Genomic DNA, 19,456 nt, shown 5'->3' on the forward strand with positions numbered 1-19,456 from the left:
TGCGCCGCCGGGGCCCTCCTGCTGGCCAGCCTCCCCCTGAAGAGGGTGGGTGGGACCGGGGAGGGCGCGACAGGTGACGGCGAGGAGCGAGGGCCGGGTGGGGCCGGGGGCGCTCGGCCCGTGCTGGCCCGGAAGCAGGGCCTGAGGAGCGAGGGCGAGGCGGGCGGCGTGGGCGGCCGCCTCTGCGGCACCCCGACCCTGAAGGTGCGTGTGGTGCAGACGTCAGGCGTGGTGTCATGGGGGAGGACACCCAGGCAGATGGCTCGGGCGCACCGAGGCGCCACGTCCCCCAGCCAGCGCTGCAGCTGCTGGACATGTGCAGACTGCCTGGCTGGGTCACCCCTTGTCTGTGCATCGGTCATGGGCACGCTCCCAAGTGGCATGCTGCCGGTGTCCAGAGTCCAAGGACGGACGCCGCCAGTCCCCTCGGTCGCCCACCTGGACTTTTGCCTGGCATGCGCCCCCACCCACCACGCACCCAGCCCTCAGCACCCCCCCTCCCTTCCCTCCAGACGCTCGAGAACGGCACTGCAGTGCTCCTGTTCCTGCTCACGGAGGACGATGGGCAGACCTGCAGGTGCCTGGTCAAGAACGAACCCCTGCTGGGCCAGCTGCGCCGGAGCCTGCGCTTGTGAGTCACGGCGAGGGAGGGGGGGGGTGTTTTAATGTGTCCCGTCAGATGGCAGCCTCGCCCATGCAGCTGAGCCTGGGAGGCTTGGTGCTCTGATATCTGCTGCCCGAGGTGCATGCCGCTTTCGCCTGTACAGAACTCATGTCCCACCTCTCCACCTCCCTACCTCCCCATTTGCCATCGCAGAGAGGGCCCTGCCCCTGCCTCCATGGATATCAAGATCAGCCTCTGCCCCATGAAGTGTATCAAAGTGGAGAACGGGGTGTCGAGCCTGCGAGACCTCCCTGACACAGAGTATGGCGGGAGGTGCTTGGGGCTGGAGGGGAGACTTGGATCCCAAACCATCCGCGGTTTGTACTCTGGAAACTCACTGACCAACAGGTGGCCCAGGGAAGCTCCCTGGGCCCCGCGCCGAGCCCTGCCAGACACTCGAATGACTGCAGCAGAATGCCCGCTCATTACCACACCTCATCCGACTTCATCAGGGTGGAGATTGCCCCGTGCGATGCAGCCGCCAGGGTCAGAACGGATGAGGCGGCTCCTTCCATCTCCGTGGCGTGCAGCCAGGCTGGCCCTGCGCGCGGCACGCCCAGGGCGAGGGAGTCGGAGCACGAGGTGTACAGCCAGGTCACCCCTGCCTTCTCCTGGGCGCCCCGGGGTGGGGCGGCTCCCACCGGCAGCAGTCAGGCGAGCATGCAGCCTGCAAGTAGTCTGGGTGGGCGGAAAGGGTCGGTGGTGGAGAGGCTGAGCTCCGTGCTGGCCCGGCTGGCAGAGGAGGGCGTGCCCAAACAGGAAAGGAATGCGGCCCTTAAACGTGCGCAGCGAGACAGCGAGTGGAGGGAGTGGAGCGAGGCCAGGCTGCTGGAGGCGGCGCGGGCGGCACTCGATTAGGGAGAGGTCGACTGCTGAATATTACTGTATGAACCCCTGAGTATCGTGTTCCTGACTGAGATTGTCCTCTGGGCTCTGTTGCACCACATTGTTTGGATGTTCTGCCTTTCCTGCGCGAATGCTTGAATTCATCACTCGTCTGTAAGCCTTGCTGGCCGTGCATCCCGAATTCCACTGTGCGCGAGTCACCATGGGCTGAGGTCCGAGCAACGCTTAGTACCCGCATGCAAATCAGATTACATGCACAGAACCTCTTGTCGGTATCGTGGGTCCTACCTCACCGCCCATGTTCTCCGAGTCCGGCGCTGAGGGTAGCACCGGAGCTACGACCGCGAACTGCGCCTCGCACAATCCCCTCACAGCCTCTCTCCTGAAGCATTGCGCGTTACTGGGTGTATCTCCACCCCAGGAGTATGTCGATGCTCTGTTGCATGTCCCTTCAAGCTTGGTACTCGAAGCACCCGGCAGACCACCTCAAGGTGCATCTGTGTTTTGAGTGCCATCATCATGTCAGATGCAGTAGCCATGGCATTGGCAAGGCCAAGCTTGAAACCAATTAGGATCGAAACCAAATATCATTCCTTCTGGCAGATGGAGGGGCAGCGCTGCACCTGGCAAATATCCCCGTGACGGAGGAGCAGCTAATGGGTCTGCTGAACTGCCTGCTCGCCCCCCTGCCCCGCCTCCTCCTACGCCACCTGGACCTGTCGAGATGCACGGTGGGTTGATGCCTGATAAATACAAACGCGTGGTTGACCCATTAACTGCTCCAAACCAAAGTTTGTTCCCCTCTGATTTCACCCCTCCCATTATTCTCTTTCACTTGGCCAGGTGAATACAAGGGTGATCCAGCAGCTGGTGGGCATGGTCTCATCTGACCCGGAGGCCTCAGCGTGGAGGCTCGAGGGTCTCGGGCTGCGACAATGCCAGCTCCCACCTGGTAGGAACCTGTATGGCTGGTCATGCGGGATTCCTCATGGAATGTTCTCCATTCTCTTTGTGCTGAAATTCAAGGCAGGGGTAGTGTTCCCCTGCTCCTCCTGCTGATATCCAAACCATTGCCACAGGGGCCATGTCCTTGCTGACTCAACCAAAAGCCCAGAGACTGCTCAGCCACCTGGCATGGCTGGACTTGTCCCAGAATCCAGAGCTCCTGCGCAACCCCCTGGAGAGCCAGGATTGGATGGCCCTGTGGCGCCTGGCACCCCTCCGCCACCTGGACCTCACAGTCACAGGCATGACAGCGGGTTGTGCCACTGGTTTAAAGACTTTCTGGATTTATATGATTTGCAAGGCTTGTCCTCGATGTGTGGGTGCACAGCTGTGATACATTCATTCAAGTGTGATGTACTTTGACAGGTTCACCATGGGTACAGTCGCATCTTCGAGGATTGAAGTCAATTTCCACCGTCCCGCAGGTGCCTCGCTTTCTTGCTTGGCCCAGGCCCTGCACTGGCTGGTGCATTCCGCCCCCCTGTCGGCCACGGCTCGTTGCGCCGAGTACAGGCACGATGGGGCCCTGGCCTCCCTGCGCAGCCTCAGCATCAGCGTGGCTGCCAGTGCTGAGGCTGAGGGCAGGGACGAGGAGGAGCTGCTGCTGGGTGAGAGCTGGGGGAGGCCTGGATGCCTTGCACACACGACTGTCTGCGCCTGGCTGGCTGTGCATTGGATCGAAGGGGTACTGGGGAAAGGCATGGTTTATTTTCATGCATTGTTCAGTCTTGACTCATTCCCAATTGCAGGGCGTTTGCTGGCTGCGTTTGTGGCGGCAGCCCCTTGCCTGGTCCGCCTTGAGGTCCAAGGCCTGACAAGTGCGGCGGCAAACGATGCTATTTGTGCCGCCTGGCATGTCCGCTTCTCAGGAACCGAGGCCTCGACCCTGATGGATGCCGCCGGGACACTGCACCTGTCCTCTGGGTCGGCCCAGGAAAGCAGCGCCGCCTCAAGAGCCCCATGCCAGCACATGCTGCCGTCGCCATCCACACCGCCTGCGGGAGCGTTCGGGGATCACCAGGCCCTGGGATCGGCAGCGACCGAGGTGGGGTCATGCTATGCTTGCCGTCCTCTTGAAGCCCGATGTATGGTGCATTCGTACGAATACCTCCCTCACCCGACCCTCACATATTCTCTCTCCCCCGCAGCATGCTGAGGTGGCACCACCCCCACCCTTCCTGCTCCCCGGGGTGGTGGCCTCCCGGCAGAGGCACCTGGGTCCCCCCAGTCATGCTCCCAGCTCCAGTCTGGGTCCGCTGGAGGGTGACATGTTCCACGGCGGTGAGTATGGGAGTTGGCTGAGGCTCTGCGCATGCCAGAGGCACTCTCAGGACGGTGCCCGCCTGCGACGATGCATCCTCGATTCATCCCTGAAACTCATCCCCGACCCATCTCCTACACCCTCTTGGCACGCAGATGGCGGGCCGGCCCCAGCCGCCCTGCCCCCCTTCCTCCCCTCCCAGCGACCCGCGGTGGGTTCCAGGCGGTCCCGTGACCCGGGTGCAATCTACCGAGGGAGCGAAGCCCTGCCTGACTTTGGCATGGATCTGGAGGGAGAGCGGTCTGCTGAGCACAGCGAGGAGGAGGAGGAGGACAGCGATGTCTCGGGCAGCGCCTCATCGGACGGTGGGGAGTCGGATGCAGACATCGACCTGGGGCGGCTGCAAGCTGCGCCTGCCGAGGCTCCATCCCCTCAAGCTGCGACCATGCCCCGAGACACCCAGGCTCTGGAACGGCGGGGCGCCGAGGGTGCAGGGGCCTCGGAGCCGCCGGCGGCCGCGCAGCAGAGCCGTTTCAGGCAAGGCAGGAAGGCCAAGGGGTACTGTGAATGCTCAGAGCCACGATCACCCCTGTGATCCAGTCAGCATGTTTGCGCAGCCCTCGCAACAGCCCTGTCGCCCATCTGATTCCCCAAGCACCCGTCGCAGGATCGAGGACGGGCAGCTGGATGATGATGATGTGGCAGCGCGGAGGTACGCAAGGCTTGTACCCCAGATGATAAGGTGAGCGGCTCAGCCATAATATTATGGCGCACGCTGCCTTCAGAAGCATGGGAGAGTCCTGTTGGAAGGGGGGGGGCTTTCTCATTGGCACTCCAGGTTGAATGCGCAGGGCGTGCATGCCCAGAGGTGTCCAGGTAGTCCTCGTGTCTCTTGAGCCTGCAGCAACCTCACTGCTGCGCTCAGGTCGATCCCAGATGAGGAGGACTGCAAGCGTGCAAGGCAGGCCTACCGACACTGGTTCAACATGGCCTCGGATCCCTGGGACAGGTGGGTCTGGTGACACGGCGGTGGGCCCAAGCTGTCAACGCTGCGCTGCCTCTCCCAGCATGTCCTGGTGGGGCCACCCAGCAAGTTCCACGTTCAGGCTGCTCCCTGCCTGCATGCAGGCGGCGATGGGTGAACCCCAGGATCGACCGGGAGGACTCCCCCGAGCTCCTGGGGCTCCTCAATCTGCTATACGATCTGCTTGAGGCGCATGGGCTGCACCTGGACTTCCCCTTTCCCCTGCGGAAGCCAGGCAAGCTGGAGACGACGGTTGATATGAGCATGATGCGCCTGACCCAACTCCTCAGCGCTGCCGCCACAGACAGTGCGTCCCTGCCACAATTGACCTCCGCAGGTGGCGGGAAGGGCGCCTTCCTCCCTGCACTAGAGAGGAGCTTGGAACAGGTTCCTGAACCGGCATCACCGCCGCATTCGAGCTCTGCAGCGCCCGACCAAGGGGACCCCTCACCCCTGAGCGCACCGACCGCCACGCAAACGACCAGGAGCCAGGCTCAGAGGGGGGCGCGCAGGATTGCAGACAGTGAGGATGAGGATGAGGACGGCGCTCCCGACATCTTCCCCGACAGGTACTCGGGGTTTGCTAAAGTTTGGTAGGACATCGTGCGCACATGTACCTGTGCCCCACAAGATCTGAGGAGCGGGACCCAATCCGGAAATGTGGAAACACGTCGGTATATGAGCCATCGCGTGTGGCTTTGCACTCAAGCACCTGGTTCCCTACCTTGCAGTCAACCCGAGGATGACTGAGAGGCAGCATCTTCCTCCTTCGAAGGCATGCCAAGCTGGGCAAAACGTGTTGGGTAGATCTGGCAGCTGAGAGTGACGAAAGTATTGAGAGCCCAACCCATACTAGAGACACTGCATGCATGTTTACCCTGTCAGTGGTCACAGACAACAACTTGGTTCAATCAAGTGTAGGATTCAAGTCCTCGTCTCTACAGTGAGGCCGATGGCGGAGTGGCAAACCTTCAGAGAAGTGGAGACTTCAACACCTTGATACTCAGCGTGAACCCAGCCCCTGCGTCGGTGCTGCGCTTTCCATTCCAAAATCAGTGCACCTATACCTGAACTCCTCCCTGGGATACCCTGAGTAGAGCTTTCCTGTGTTGTCCCTGAATGGTACAGATGCTTCAATATTCTTCCTTGGCACACGCAAAGGGTCAAAGTGCACTGGATGCTGGGAGTCCCTGAACCATGCCCTACTTCTTCCACGTGGGATCATCCTTCCCCGTGGCCCAGTCCCTCAGCCTGTTGAACAGCTTGCTAGGCAGGGCGGGAATGGACTCCATGGCATCAAAAATCTCCTTGATGTCAGAGTTGGGATCCTGCATTCCCGCCTGCAAGTGCTCGAGGGGTGTGGCGATCCAGCATTGGGCATGCATTCGTCTACCACTAAACTGCAGGGGAGTGATATATTGTAACGCTTCATTTGCCCACCCTGCCTCCCTGCACTGCCCCAATCCCACCTTTGTCGGGATGCCTCTGATGGGGGCGAGGCGCTGTCGAACGCCATCCATATTGGTAAGCAGAATCTTGCGCTCGGCGATGCGTTGCTTGGCTGCCGCCTTCTCCTCGGGCGCTGCATCGCCCCGCTGAAGGATGCTGATGTCCTCCTCGATTCCGCCGCTGTACCCTTGAACCCTAGGGGTTGTGGGCGGGGGGTGAAGAGGGTCGGTGACAGCTGCCAGGACGTGTCATGAGCAAATCATGCTCCAGGCAGGCCTAAGAGGGGGGTCTGATGAAGCCAGCAGCAATGTTCATTGGTTCCGAGAGGCATGAAGCCCCCTCACCTGGCTCTCAGGTCGGACATGAGAAGCTGCAGGATCTCATACTCATTCTCCACAGATATGATCACGTCGCGCTCAAAATTTACCTGCCGGACAATATGAAGGTGGGAGGTGTTACAGTTGCAAAAGGTAGCTGCCCGCAATTTCCTAGGCGAGTGCAATGGACACTTGATTAAAACTTCCAGACTAAATGAGGACAATACTGTACAAGGCATGTCTTGGTCTGGTGCTGATGTCCTCTCTGGCATCCTCTGCAGCAGGTTGTTCCCGCCATCCCCTCATGCGATGTTTCCAAGAGTCGCTGAAACTCCTCACCTTGGCAAACTGCGCGGTGTCCTGGATCCGAGACAGGCGGAGGTAGGCCAGGTGTTGCACGGAGAGTGAGTCATGTCGTATTGGGAACATCTGCTTAACTCCTGCGGAGTATGGGATCCATGGTGCAGCAGCTCCTTGAGGGTGGGCCTCCACGGAGCCTTATGACTGGCAGACTGCGCCTGCGACCAGGCCATCAAAGCGGCTCACTCATCGACAAGAACATTGCCTCAAACACCAAAGCGCCAGCGGCTCACCCAGCCCCACGGAGTCCAGGATCTCCTTCTTCAAGCCATACAGGCGGTCTGTGATGACCAGCGAGGCCGGCACCTCGAGGAAGTCGACATCCTGCCCGGCGGTGCCCCCGCCCAGCGCAAACATGAGCTCGCAAGAGGGTCGCTCGTCCCTCAGGACCAGGTCCTGGCCCCTCCTGTGATGGTGTGGTCAGGGAGGTGCGGAGGGTGTACACATGGCGCAATGCCATCCCCTTTCTGTTCATACTAGCGAACCTCGCCACCCGTTCTACAGGTGCCAGGCGCCTCACTTGATGCCGGTGTCGGCCCGTACTATTACCGACGAGGAAAGGGAGTCGTAGTCCACGACCGCCCCCTTCTCCCCAGACCGGTCCCAGTCGCGAAGCTGTGGCAGCAGCGCAAAGCACTCTGCGCTCTGGAGGTAGAAGACACTGCGCAGCGTCGCCGCCATGGCTTCGATGAACTTGGCCTCGCTGAATTTATCTGGGGGTGTTTGTGTGTGGGAGGTAAAGGGGGTGTTTAAGATGGCACTGTGAGCCAGCAGGAGCTGCTTTTTCTGTTTGGGGGGGGCTGGGGCAGTATCATGCGCTGCATGACCCAGCCCAGAGCCACATGCACAGCGAACCGAGTGATGCAGTGGCCATCGTCATGCCTACAAAACCCTTGCGTACACCTGACCAGGCCCACCTGGAGGGAAGGCCGCTGGGTCATGCTCACTGATCAACTTTGAGATGTCTGCCCACTCAGCGATCAGGGCCTGCTTCCTCTCCACGACCATGTCTCTCACCGGCGAGCCCTGCAAGAGCTCATCCAGCCGCTGTTGCGACCAGAGCAGGGGGCTGCTGGCGCGTCCCTCGCCCGGCCTGGCCAGCGTCTCCACAGCCGATGCCTGGGAAGTAGGGGATGAGCATGCAACCCAGCTGAAGTGAGCAGACGAGCTTACATCTGTTGTGTTCTCAAGACCATCAAAGGCACCAGGCCAGAGATGTGTGGAGGTGTGCTGCAGCTGTCCTGCCCAGGGCCATGGCAGATCATAGACTGTGCAAGCGGTCGTCATGGACAGTATGACATCGACTCACCTCCTGGCGCATCAGCCAGAGTGCAATGGCCACAAGCTCGCTGCGAGACTCTATCAAAGGCTCCAGGGCCTGGATCGACTGGGCATCTGCCCTTGTGATGGCGTCGCTGTCGGGAATCTCCCGGACGATCTGCACAGGGTGCCATGGAGAGGTTGCCAACAGGCACATGCCAGGACAGAGAAGCTTGCAGTCTCACAAGATGCACCATTCCCCGTCCAGCGACCCTGCATGGACGTCATACCTCTCCCGTGGCATAATCTCTTGCAGCGCGTGGACGCTCCCCATTGCTGCTCACGAACTCTGATGCCAGGCTCGGCTGCACGGCAGAACTCGCAGCCGATACCTTGTGTCGGGACCGGTCACGTGCATGTAATGGAGTGCTGCATGAGGAGGAAAACCTGGGTTGGCACATCTGGCCGGGCATGGGAGCGAAGCGCACCCCATGCTCCCATGCAGGCCGTCCATGCAAAGCAGGCAAGGCTGCAGAGCGCAACATGTTATCGACGTATGTCACACTTGCATCGATGTGATTGCTTGACAAGCTTCTCATCCGCCCGGCGCTGTCATGCGGAGGGTCTCGGATGTCCGGCACTCTTCAAGATCGTAGAGGGGCACTGGCTGGAAAGGACGAGGTTGCACCCAAATGGTCCTTGGAGCTCGAGTACAGGTTTTAAGGCCTGCGACTCATAACACGCTCAGGAGAGACCTAAAGAACATCTTGTTTGCGAGCATTGTAGGGCCCCGAATATCGGGACGCTATTTTTGGGAGGTGCCCTGACTCTCACACAGTTTACAAACCGTACGCTTGGAAACTCTTCGTGAAATATATTCATGTCACAGAATACGGACTCGATACATATCTCCCCGTGACTACCCAGAGTGTCTCAAGTGTTTCTGCTTAAGAGCAACCCAGAGCTAACGCTGCAGAGTTTGTGGGATTTGGGTGGCTGAGCTTGTGGTGTGATATCCTAACCAGCAGGGGTGCATCGTACCAGCTCATACGCAGAACTTTCAGTACTTGGAGTCGAGGAAGGTCTATTGTGTCCAAACAAGGCAGGGGTGGCGTGCTTCGCACGAGTTCCTCTATCACATAGTCGTCGGGGTCCCGCTCTCAAGGATTCCAGACATGGGGAGGCTTACTCCGAGATTTCGCTGGATGAATGAGTGCCGTGCGCGTTGTTTGTTTGAGATTGCCGATAGGCATGTATCCCAGCCGACGAGGTGTCCACGGGGAGCAGCAGGCAAATTTGTACTGCGTATGTATATTGGCGTTAATACTGGGAATGTCATCAAAGAACGACTTACCCGTCCTGGTTCATCAGGAGCAGTAGATCTGTAGGTCCCCAGTTCGATCCTGGGAGGCCGGATTCCCCGATCATCCGGCCTTAGCTCAGTTGGAAGTAGCGACAGACTGTAATCATTCCCTTTTATATCCTTGGGTTTATTTTTACGTTGAAGTCTGGTTGCTGGTCTGGATGCAAAATTGATGCAGTGTGCCGTTGTTTGTGACGGCATCCACTGCCATTTTCTTCCATCTAGCTTTGTGCCTCTGCAGTCACAAGTTGCTACAACAAACGCAGTGCCCCAGCAGGATTCAACGACACATTCCTCCAAGCATGCATGCATCACTCTAGTTTTTCCCGTTTTGTCAGCTCGAACATCACTGACGGCAGGCGGTAGATGTTAATGAGCGCCCAGTACAGCTCCTCCTCCAGGCCGAGCTCCCCCTCCGCCCTTGCAATGTAGATGTCCTGTGGACATGGAAGGTGGCGGGACAGTGAGGACAGTGGGGCACAACACCAGGTTCAGGTTGAAGGATGCAGGGATCAACCCCTGTGGGCGCGGACCGCCTGTCGCTGCGCATCCAGTGCCAGCCGCCGCGCTGACCTGGCAGAGGGCAACGAGGCGCCGGGTGTTGGGCAGGTCCTCGTACGGTATTCGCATGCGGATGTTGGTCATGGACAGGCGCAGGAAGCGCCCGATGCCGTACACGAACACCTGCGCGAGGGAAAATTGTTGTGTGTGTGTGGGTGTGTAGGTGGAGGGTGTGAAAAGGGGCATGAGCCGGGGTGTCAAGAGGAAGCCTGGCTGCGACGCATGATCTTCGAGTGCCCGTGCAGGAACGCTTGAAGGTAGCAACATCCTAGGTCGAGGCCGACTCACGGTGTACAGCCCTGCAATGCCGAATTTGGAGAGGGTCTGTCCGATGAACCCGCCCTGCACACGATCCAGGACCGACACCAGCCTGCAGGATGATGTGGGGGAGCATGATGTTGGGAATTTGCGTGCGGAAAGGGGTACACCACTGAAACATGTTCCCGCACAGACCCCGGCAGCTGCAAGCTGCCATTGCTCTTTCCTTCCCCTACTTGCACGTCCCTTCCCCCTCCCTCTGTAAAACGCACTGGGGCCCCAGGAAGGACTTGGAGCAGTGGTGGGCGTCGTGCTCCGCAAAGGGCGCGCCCCCCGCGTCCACCAGCCCGCAGTCGAAGCGCCACCAGGCCGCGCCGCCCATGCCCTCGCCCTCCCGCTCTCGTCCCAGGCTGACGTTGCAAGCCACCCACTGGTCGTCCCAGCCCTGCGACCCGGGCATCTGCAGGGATTTAAGAGAGGGGACGGAGGGGGGGGAGGGTTTGTTTGTTGAGCAGTGACGGTGCGCAAGGTCGCCAGTTGTTTGCCACATGAGCTGGGGAGAGGTGTCCTGCTGCAGCCCTTCCTGAACATGCTCAACCGCCGCCTTCGCCCTCCCATCTCATTCCCCCATCCACTCCACACAAAGCACACCAGCTTGCACCCACCCCGTCGACGTTGGAGGCCAGGGGCTGGCTGGAGCAGACGTCGCCCCGCATGTGCCAGAAGCGGGGGTAGAGCGCGGCGCTGGCGCCGGGACCCTCCCCTGCGCCGGGGTCGTTCCTGCGCAGCAGCGGAACGGGGTCGCTCGGGCCGCCCCGTAGGAGGGCCAGGAGTCCTTGCCGCGACGACTCCGCCAGGGTCACGGAGGTGGAGCCCACGCAGAGGGGGCCGCCGTGGTCGGAGAGGGGCGGCACGTCACGCTGCACCGTCCAACCAAAGCTGTCATGGAAATTTGTGTGTGGGGGGGGAGAAGAACCATCGGTAATGAGCACGACCGGGGGGGAGCTATCAAGAATATCCGAGTACACCGTCAGATGCTGCTCCCTCTCGCGACATGGTCTGACAGGGGCTTGAACAGCGTGTCCTGCGCACACCTTCTCAAGGGTAAGCCTCCTACCCAGTACGTGTCCATGCACCAATTTCCTCACCTGAGCTGGGCCTGGGTCCCGTTGTCAGACAGCATGTTGATAAGGGACCGCCGGCCAGGGGCCGGCAGCTGCCAGTACGCGTCGGCATCCTGGGAGACAGGTGGAAAAGATGGCTGGGCTGGACAAGAGTCCCGGATTCCTGGAGGCTCCCTTCTCGCCCTATAGGGGCCACCTGCGTGTCACCACTGCCCCACCGTGGTCATGCCAACATGCAGACATCACTGGCAAACCCAGGAACTCGCGTGCACCCACCGGCGAGGCGCAGAGGAGCTGGAACTGGGAGGCCTCGTAGTAGGTCATGCCCGGCCCTAGCATGGCCTGGTCGCCACCCCACTCCCCGGCCACTCGCCGGTCGCCCGCGGCGAAGAGAGGGAAGCTGCGGGTGCTGGTGCGGTGCTTCGCATTCGCCCCCGGCACGGGCTTGCCGACCAGGGTCACGTTGACGCCAAAGCCCACGGCGGCGGGGACCTGGTAGGTCGGGTTGCCCGAGGAGAAGACCAGCAGCGGCACCCAGAGCAGGAGCAGCAGGCCGACGAAGAGCAGCGTGCCCTGTGGTGTGGAGGGAGAGAGGGAGGGATGCGGTTTGGTACAGGATTGGCGCTCCACACTTCAGGGTCCATGCGCGAGGCGTTTTTTGAGTTCCACAAACCATCCCGGCATCGCACCTGGAAGAACTTGGAGTAGCGGGGCTGGCGCTGCCCGGGCGGTTTTGCAGCCCGGGAGCGGCGGAGCACCGTCACAAAGTACAGGCTCATGTTGATGTCCTCCAGCTTCAGCCAGTCCATGAAACTGAGGGAGGTGCGGTGTGGGGAGGGCAGGGAGACGTGAGCCAGAGCGGGGCCATTGCCATCAGCAGAGCCACACACTGTGCTGCATGATTCTTGGGAACAGTTTCTCTGTCCCCCATCGTTCTTCACCAGCCCCCTACCCTCACCCCTTTCAACCAGCTCACGTGAGGGTGGTGGGGGTGCAGGACCAGTCCAGCAGTTGCCTGAGCTCATACACAAAGGGCAAGGCGACAAAGACCTGGAAGGCGGCGGAGCTGTAGATGTTGATCCGCCGCATGAAGACAAAGGTGTGCCGGCCCATCCCGTTCCTGCAGAGATGAGGGAGTGTGGGGCGGGGTGAGGGGCTGGGGGCTGGGGCTGGAGGTGACGCAGTGTCGCTGAATGACCAGCCCACAGTGTTGCATCCTTATGCCTGTTGTGTGCCGGCTGTTTACCCACTCCACCCTCACAGCCCCGCACCTGTAGCTGGCGGGCGGGGGGTAGCCGGTGCGAAGCTGCAGCGCCGACATGGCAAAAGAAATGCACTTGAGGGCCACGAGCGTGCGCAGGTGAGCATGCGCCCTGCCAGATGTGGCAGGTGACCAGAAGAGGGACAGGCAGTATGAGAAGAAGACGGCCATTTGCCTGTAGGGATGGCGGGAGGTGTGTGGGATTAGGGGGTGTGGTGATGGGGATAGCTTGCCCCTGACAGAAGTCTGCGCCTGCTCCGGCATTTGCCCTCTGGCTCCTCGTGTCAACCAGCATCCAGTCGAGTCCAGCTCAAAACACACACAACCCAAAGCCCAGCCGCCCCCCTGCGCACGTGCAGTGGAGCATGGCCTTGCCCAGCGGACTCCCGACGGTGTAGAAGAGGCGGTCCAGCACGATGAGCATGAAGAGGGTGATGAGGGTGACCAGGTAGCCCAGCGGCACCACATGCTCGTTTGTGATCTCTGCGCGGCGCAGAGGCGTGCATGGGGGTGAGCTGGCAGCGCAGAGACTTCTCCATCGGAGAACTGGGTCATGCAGATCCGCAGAGAAACGAAGGCACACGGCAGACGGCGATGTTCTTGCAAGTGCATTTCCAAGTCGGCCCTGGCCTCCCCTCACCCCATCCCATACCTGAGAGGCTGCGGGCGGAGGCCACGACCTTGTTGTAGAAGAGGGCCACGTAGATGAAGGCCACGAAATCGATGGCGGCCGTGATGGCGTACCAATCCCGCGACTGCCGGCTGTGGTGCTCGGCGGCCAGAACGACCGGGGTCTCCTCCGGCACGGCCCCCCTGCCAGAGCCGCGCTCTGCCTCCCGGGCCAGCACGGCCGTCACGGCGGCGCCCGGGGACAGTGCACGCAGGGGCCACGTCCTCCCGCCCGCGCTGTGCGTACTGTGCTGGGGCACGACCTCCATCAGCACCGCCAGCTGGTCCGGTGGCGTGCCGGCCGGCATGTTGAGCACAGCCACATACCTGTGGTTGTGTAAAGGAGGTGTTTTGAGGGGGGGAGGGGTGCCGACTGTGTAGAGTACCGCGACAGTGGTGAGGGCATTTGGTCAGGGACTTGGTCACGGCGCAGAAAGACTATGACTCAAAAGACAGTGCCCCACATTGCGTTCATATTCATGACCCATGACCCCTGCACATGCCAACACGCCGGCCTACACCACCTCAAACGCCCCAAAACCACTGTCACCTCAAAACCAGGGGCCCCATCGCTGCCAGGAGCGGGGCGTCGGCAGGCACCTCCGCCGGCTGCTCCTCCTCGTTCACGTGCGTGAGGCGCAGGCGCGGGGTCCCGCTGCCGGCGGCAGCCGGCACGGACCGCCCGGCCGCGGACCCGCACACCTCCTCCGCGCGCCGCGCGTCCAGCACCGACTGCAAGAAGGCGCACGCCGCCTCCCCTGCCGCGTCATCCGCGCTCTCGCTTTCCTCCCGGCCCACGCGCAGCGCGCGTGGCACGCGCAGCTGCACGATGACGTGGTGCGGCGGGCGCTCGCACACTGTGCAGGCCTGCAGCGCGAACTCGGCCAGGCAGGCCGCCGCGGAGGTAGCCGCCAGCCTCAGGTGGCCCCAGGCAGAGGGCGATTGGCCTGGGGTGGAGGTGTCGGGGGCCTGCGCAGGGGTCTCGCCCCTTGCGCCCACCGTGCCGCCGGCCTCCAGGTCCGTGGAAGTGTGCGGAGCCTTGCCCTCCGCGCGAGACACCACGCAGACGGGTGGAGGTGGGGCTTGTTCTGTGGCGCCGACACTCCCACGTCCATCCACGTGGCCGCCGAGTATGGAGGGACTGAGCCCATGGCGTGTGGTCAGTGTGTAGCTGTGCATCAGGGTGACCAGGTACACAACAAAGAGGGGGATGCAGGCCACAGAGCTGGCATGGATGCCAATCACCTCCATACTGTGACGGGGGAAGAGGAGAAGGGGGAACAGGTGCGTGGGTGTCGGTGGTTTGGGTTGCAGAGGCTGCGGGGGAGGATCGTATACGTGTTATACCTCCAGGGACTTCCCTGCCCACCAGCGGCAAGCAATCCTCGCGCAAACAGCCGCACACGGGCCACTTGCACTCCCAGCCAGGCTCACGTGAACTGGAGCTGCGGGGTCACAAAGGAGCAGCCCAGGCGGGTGGGAATCTGGTAGGCATACTGCACGATGATGAGGAGCTCGCTGTACACCAGCGTCACCTGCGCAGGGAGTGGGGTTGTGGGGTCTTTTCTTCCAGATGTTGTCTTCAGAGCAAAGGATGGCGGCTGGCATGTGGCACTTACTTTGCCACAGCACCTGGCCCGCTGTCCTGCCTGCCTCCTCACACACACACACACCTCCCCCAAAAAGAAAGAAAGGAAGAAGGCTCACCCTCCAGTAGCGCGGCGTGGGCTTGACGGAGCAGAGCGCGTAGACAAACATGGAGAGCGGGAAGAAGAGGGCCAGGAGGGAGTAGTCGGCCACGAAGACGGCCACGTACGCGAGGTAGGCGACCACCGACTCCCGGTCCAGGCGGCGCAGGCGGTGCCGCAAGTGCTGCAGTGCCCGGTGCAGCAGACTTACAGGCTGCGAGGCTGCGGCTGCCGTGCCCGCCGCCGACTCCGACGCCGTCCCCTGGCCCGCGCCGGGAGAACCCCGGCGATCGACAGCCATCCCACACGCCCTGGCCTCCTCCTCCTCCACCGCCGACAGCTCGCGCTCGTAGTCGGTGGCCGGGGTGTGGGCGGGGCGACTGCCCAGGGCTGGGCCGGGCAGTTGCTGTGGCGGCGAGGCAGCGGGAGGTGGGGAATCGCGTGCCTCTGAGCCCCTCTTCGCTGTGCTCTCCTCCTCGCTGGCAGAGGCCGGCTCCACGGGGTGGGACTCCACCGCCGCCCGGACACCCTGCCCCCCTCCGGGTGCCCGGCCGGCCGGCACACCCTCCTCGCCGCTGCTGCCAGCGCTGACGTAGTCCGAGTCGGGTATGGTCAGGGCAGAGTCCGCGCGCCTGGCGGCCCCAGCGGCGACGCTGGTTGGTGGCGACGCTGCACCCTCCACACGCTCTTCTGTGGGTTCAGCAGCCACTTGGTCGCCAGCCGTCGTCTCCTCCACCGGTTCCTCTGCCGGTGGCCAAGCCTCCCCTTCCTCCTCCTCGTCTTCCTTGACTTCCTCCTCCTGCGTCTCTCCCTCCAGGAAGGCAAAATCGAGGGAGGTAGGGGACACTCCGACACCAAAGCTGGCAAAACTCGAGCCAACGCCCTCCTGCAATGCAGGCAGGGAACGAGGATCGTGAGACTTTGGCAGGAGAAGTGCTTACTGTAGTGCGTGGGGCGTTGCTGCCAAGCAGGTGCCATCTGAGACCTGAACAGCAAGTGCTCCATGACCAGGACCTCAGGTCAACCTCCTTTCGCCGTGCCTTGAGTCGCGCCACCCTCTGCGCTCGTGCGGCGCGCTGGCGGCTAGCCTCCACGGCGGCGGCCGCCTGGCGCAGCTTCCAGGCAGCCTCCTCATCACTCAGCGTCTGCTGGTGACGTTTTTCCTCCTCTGCTACCACGAACATTACCCTGATGGTCAGGCAGAAGGGGGTGGTGGAGGACTGGGAGGGCCAGGTGTGTGCAAATGAGCAAGGGCAGCGGACTGCATGCCTGGACGGGCCTTTGACAAAGCCTCTTCGTCAACAGGTACCCCTCGCCGCTCCAGCCCGCCAAGAGAATAATGATCACAATACCCACTTCTGGTATGTCGTCGTCGCAAAGAGGTGTGTCTGGAAACGGATGAGGACCCAGAGCACGACGTCCGCGGCGGCGCCGCGGTAGCCGCCGCCCAGGAGCGAGCCCCCCACGCTGGTCTTGTAAAGACCCAGGAGGTGGGCCAGGTTGCAGGCCTGCACGTCAGGGTCGATTTGCCAGCTGAACCAGGTCTCAAAAGGGATCTGGTAGATAAGCGTGATGACAAGGACGGCCATGTTGTACAGGGGCAGCCACCAGAAGAGCCTACTTGTGAGGAGTAGGGGAAAAGGGAAGAGGGGTGTTGATCCAGATATTGCTGCCTATACTCATGCATCTAGCGACCAAGTGTCACACAGGGCCGATTCCAGCGTCCCTGCACAGGCACTCGTCCTCACTGCAGCGAAGCTACACGGATCCGCTTGTACCCAGACAACTCCACACCGCCAACCTCAGTGTCACCCACCTCCCAGGTGCAGCACGCAGGGCGATGCGCTGCCGGAAGAAGAGGAGGGCCAGCGCCAGGTAGCCGGCGTGGATGACGTCGTTTTCCAGCGTACACAGCGCCACCACCGCGACCAGCAGGAACTCCAGGTAGTGCCTGGGAGGAGTGAGGGACGCGAGTGCAGGTGAGGTGTGGCTGAAGCTGCGAGGCGTAGGTATTCTGCCAACCATGTTCTTCACAGCGAGCCAGGGTCAGACAGCTTGCCAACAGATTGGCCCGGTTAACTGGCCCATGCCGCCCACCCACACGCTGTCACACCCCGCTCAACCTCCTCACCACAGCCGAGGCTCGCACCTGTACATCCAGAAGCGCGCCCAGTCGGCCCACCGCCACGCGGGTTGCGCGGCGAGGGTGAGGGGCTGCCAGAGCAGGGACCCCGGCAGAGCATCCTGTTGCACATCACCAGGGTTTCCCATCAGCAGCCAGGAGGCTTCCGCGGCCTGGGCGGCCGCCGCCGCCCGCCCCTCACGCTGCGCGCGCTGCGTCGAGCTCCGGTCGGCCAGCGCGAGCCACTCGGCATACCGCATCTGCAGCACCGCCGTGCTGTAGGCCAGGAAGAGGAGCCACAGGGCGCTGCGGCTCACGTCCTTCAGGCCAAGCCAGACCTGTGTGTTGTAGCGGTGGTGAGTGATGGCGCGTGCGTGGGGGGAGAGAATCCCATGCTGACGGCAATGTCAAGCAGCCTCATGTCGGGACGCACATCCTCGCGATGGATGGCGGTCCTCACCAAAATTGCGCCTGGAAGACAACGCTCTCCTCCCACCACTGCAAACCACCTTGAACCCCGGGAGAAAGCACGAATGCGAGCATGCCTGACCCACCAGGAGGTCGTGCCGCGCGTCATTGGCGCCCTTTAGGACAGGCAGCGGCGGTGGCAGGCCCACCAGGACAGAGTACTGGCCGGCGAGCATGACGCCCAGGGCCGGGACCAGGACCCAGCGGCAGGCCTGCGTGCGGCGGGCGGGCGCCAGGGCCATGACCAACCCCAGCAGGGCGACGTGGACCAGGGCCAGGGCCGTGGTGGCCTGGAAGGCGGTGAGGAGGAGGAGGAGGAGGCACAGGTCCATGTTCCAGCGCTGCCAGGAGCTCTCCAGCCAGTCCTGGAGCGCGAAGCGGAAGGCACGCCACTGCCCTGCGACGGGCAGCGGTGGGGGCGGGGCGGGGGAGCTCAGCCCGGTCGCGCTCGGGCCGGGAGGCGAGGAGCCCCGGGTCAAGGTGAGGGGCGCAAAGGGCCGTGCGTCGACTGAGCGGCCGCGCGTGGGGGTCCCTGCGATTGTATGGCGCCGAGGCACGGCGGGACCTGCGCTCGCCTCGAGCGGGGCCGGGCGCGGCCAGTCCAGCGCGTCCAGCGCGGAGCGCGCCCAGCGGCGCAGCGTCGCGCGCGCCTCTGCAGCGGCCGCGCGCGCGCTGCCCGCCAGGGAGGACACCGCGGTGCCCTCCGCCAGGAAGGCGCGGGGCGAGAGCAGGCCCGCCGCGCGGCGGCTGAGGCGCGGCTCCTCGCGCGGGTCCAGGCCTGGGCGCAGGCTGTCCTCGGGCGTGGGGGGCCAGAAGAGCGGGCAGGCCGCGCCGGCCACCCTCGAGCTCCTCACTGCTGCAGGCAGCTGGCTCTTCCACCTACACGTGTGTTGAAAAAGGGGGAGATTGGGAGGAGAAAAGGGCACCGGAGGAACGACCCAAGAATTCGGGTCAAGGATGCTGATATCTCAAGCCTCGCCAAGCAGCCAGACAAGTGCATCAGATCTCTGCCTCCCCGGCACCAGTCTCTTCCAGCGCCCGCATACTTGAGGGAGCGCCGCTTGGCAGCGACGGTCACCAGCACCAGCACCTTCCAGGCGAGCAGGCGCTGCAGGTGGCCGGTGTCGTGTTGGCTGGGGTCCCCAGCCTCCAGGCCCAGCCAGGCCACCCAGGCCCGCAGGCTGTGCAGGTCAATCAGGCCCTGTTCCAGTTGGTCAGTGAGTGGGTCGAGGGAGCAAGAGCTGGGAGGCGGCATGCTAGGTGCCGCACAGCCAGGCGCACATGGCCTGAGCCTGGCCAAGCCGGTCAAAATGCCTGGCCGGCTGGACACTCTCACAATGCCCACCTGGACCCAGGCGATTTCCACCGAGTACTGCAGGATGGTCCAGGCGCCCGCGACAAGCTGTATCGCCAGCAGGGTGCGGTACATTCGGGCCGTCTCGCCCGGCGCCAGGCGCTGCGCCCAGAGGAGGGGTGGGATGGCCACCACCCCACCTGGAAGATTGGGAGAGGTGGGTTTGGTTGGATGGGATGTGCGATATGGGTACGTTATGCGTAGAAAAGCACATGCCCCAAAGCCAGTGCAAGATCTTCCACGTGCTCTGAGTTGCATCTTTTTTCAGGCGAGCCGCTGCTGCGTCCACCATTCATGCCCATGCCTGCCGCAGGCACCCACATGTGCACGCGGCCTCCACCCACCAAACACACACACAGAAAGGCCCTGAAGACAACCAAACCATTCCGCGCCCCCCCCCCC

The 19,456-nt window shown here is 62.5% G+C and overlaps 3 protein-coding genes across 3 annotated transcripts in view; 1 reads left to right on the top strand and 2 right to left on the bottom strand.

Annotated features, from left to right (window-relative positions):
• Positions 1–4,798, top strand: part of F751_6452 (hypothetical protein) — a gene marked incomplete at both ends in the record, with an annotated part of 11,535 nt that extends 6,737 nt beyond the window's left edge. The window contains 8 exons of the mRNA XM_011397507.1: positions 513–631; positions 818–937; positions 1,117–1,445; positions 2,941–3,123; positions 3,385–3,560; positions 3,664–4,334; positions 4,444–4,518; positions 4,702–4,798. Of these exons, the coding sequence (XP_011395809.1) occupies positions 513–631; positions 818–937; positions 1,117–1,445; positions 2,941–3,123; positions 3,385–3,560; positions 3,664–4,334; positions 4,444–4,518; positions 4,702–4,798 (1,770 nt within the window). The remainder of the gene's footprint in view (positions 1–512; positions 632–817; positions 938–1,116; positions 1,446–2,940; positions 3,124–3,384; positions 3,561–3,663; positions 4,335–4,443; positions 4,519–4,701) is intronic.
• Positions 4,799–6,002: 1,204 nt separating this feature from the next.
• F751_6453 (Histone-lysine N-methyltransferase setd3) lies at positions 6,003–8,403 on the bottom strand (the record flags this gene model as incomplete). Its single annotated transcript, XM_011397508.1, has 8 exons — positions 6,003–6,140; positions 6,270–6,444; positions 6,594–6,676; positions 6,906–7,006; positions 7,160–7,332; positions 7,447–7,639; positions 7,844–8,045; positions 8,236–8,403. The coding sequence occupies 8 exons, from the start codon at positions 8,401–8,403 to the stop codon at positions 6,003–6,005; spliced, it is 1,233 nt and encodes a 410-aa protein (XP_011395810.1).
• Positions 8,404–9,860: 1,457 nt separating this feature from the next.
• The window catches only part of F751_6454 (Piezo-type mechanosensitive ion channel component 2), a gene marked incomplete at both ends in the record, with an annotated part of 14,431 nt that continues 4,835 nt past the window's right edge, over positions 9,861–19,456 (bottom strand). Inside the window, 23 exons of the mRNA XM_011397509.1 lie at positions 9,861–9,986; positions 10,123–10,233; positions 10,399–10,480; positions 10,641–10,828; positions 11,034–11,307; positions 11,517–11,605; positions 11,769–12,065; positions 12,182–12,305; positions 12,469–12,612; positions 12,764–12,928; positions 13,107–13,236; positions 13,406–13,749; positions 13,973–14,674; positions 14,857–14,957; positions 15,130–15,516; positions 16,136–16,298; positions 16,467–16,727; positions 16,927–17,061; positions 17,488–17,570; positions 17,787–18,097; positions 18,266–18,579; positions 18,747–18,901; positions 19,046–19,194. Of these exons, the coding sequence (XP_011395811.1) occupies positions 9,861–9,986; positions 10,123–10,233; positions 10,399–10,480; positions 10,641–10,828; positions 11,034–11,307; positions 11,517–11,605; positions 11,769–12,065; positions 12,182–12,305; positions 12,469–12,612; positions 12,764–12,928; positions 13,107–13,236; positions 13,406–13,749; positions 13,973–14,674; positions 14,857–14,957; positions 15,130–15,516; positions 16,136–16,298; positions 16,467–16,727; positions 16,927–17,061; positions 17,488–17,570; positions 17,787–18,097; positions 18,266–18,579; positions 18,747–18,901; positions 19,046–19,194 (4,835 nt within the window). The remainder of the gene's footprint in view (positions 9,987–10,122; positions 10,234–10,398; positions 10,481–10,640; positions 10,829–11,033; positions 11,308–11,516; positions 11,606–11,768; positions 12,066–12,181; positions 12,306–12,468; positions 12,613–12,763; positions 12,929–13,106; positions 13,237–13,405; positions 13,750–13,972; positions 14,675–14,856; positions 14,958–15,129; positions 15,517–16,135; positions 16,299–16,466; positions 16,728–16,926; positions 17,062–17,487; positions 17,571–17,786; positions 18,098–18,265; positions 18,580–18,746; positions 18,902–19,045; positions 19,195–19,456) is intronic.

This window comes from Auxenochlorella protothecoides (assembly GCF_000733215.1).
Source record: "Auxenochlorella protothecoides strain 0710 unplaced genomic scaffold scaffold89, whole genome shotgun sequence".
Lineage (NCBI taxonomy): Eukaryota > Viridiplantae > Chlorophyta > Trebouxiophyceae > Chlorellales > Chlorellaceae > Auxenochlorella > Auxenochlorella protothecoides.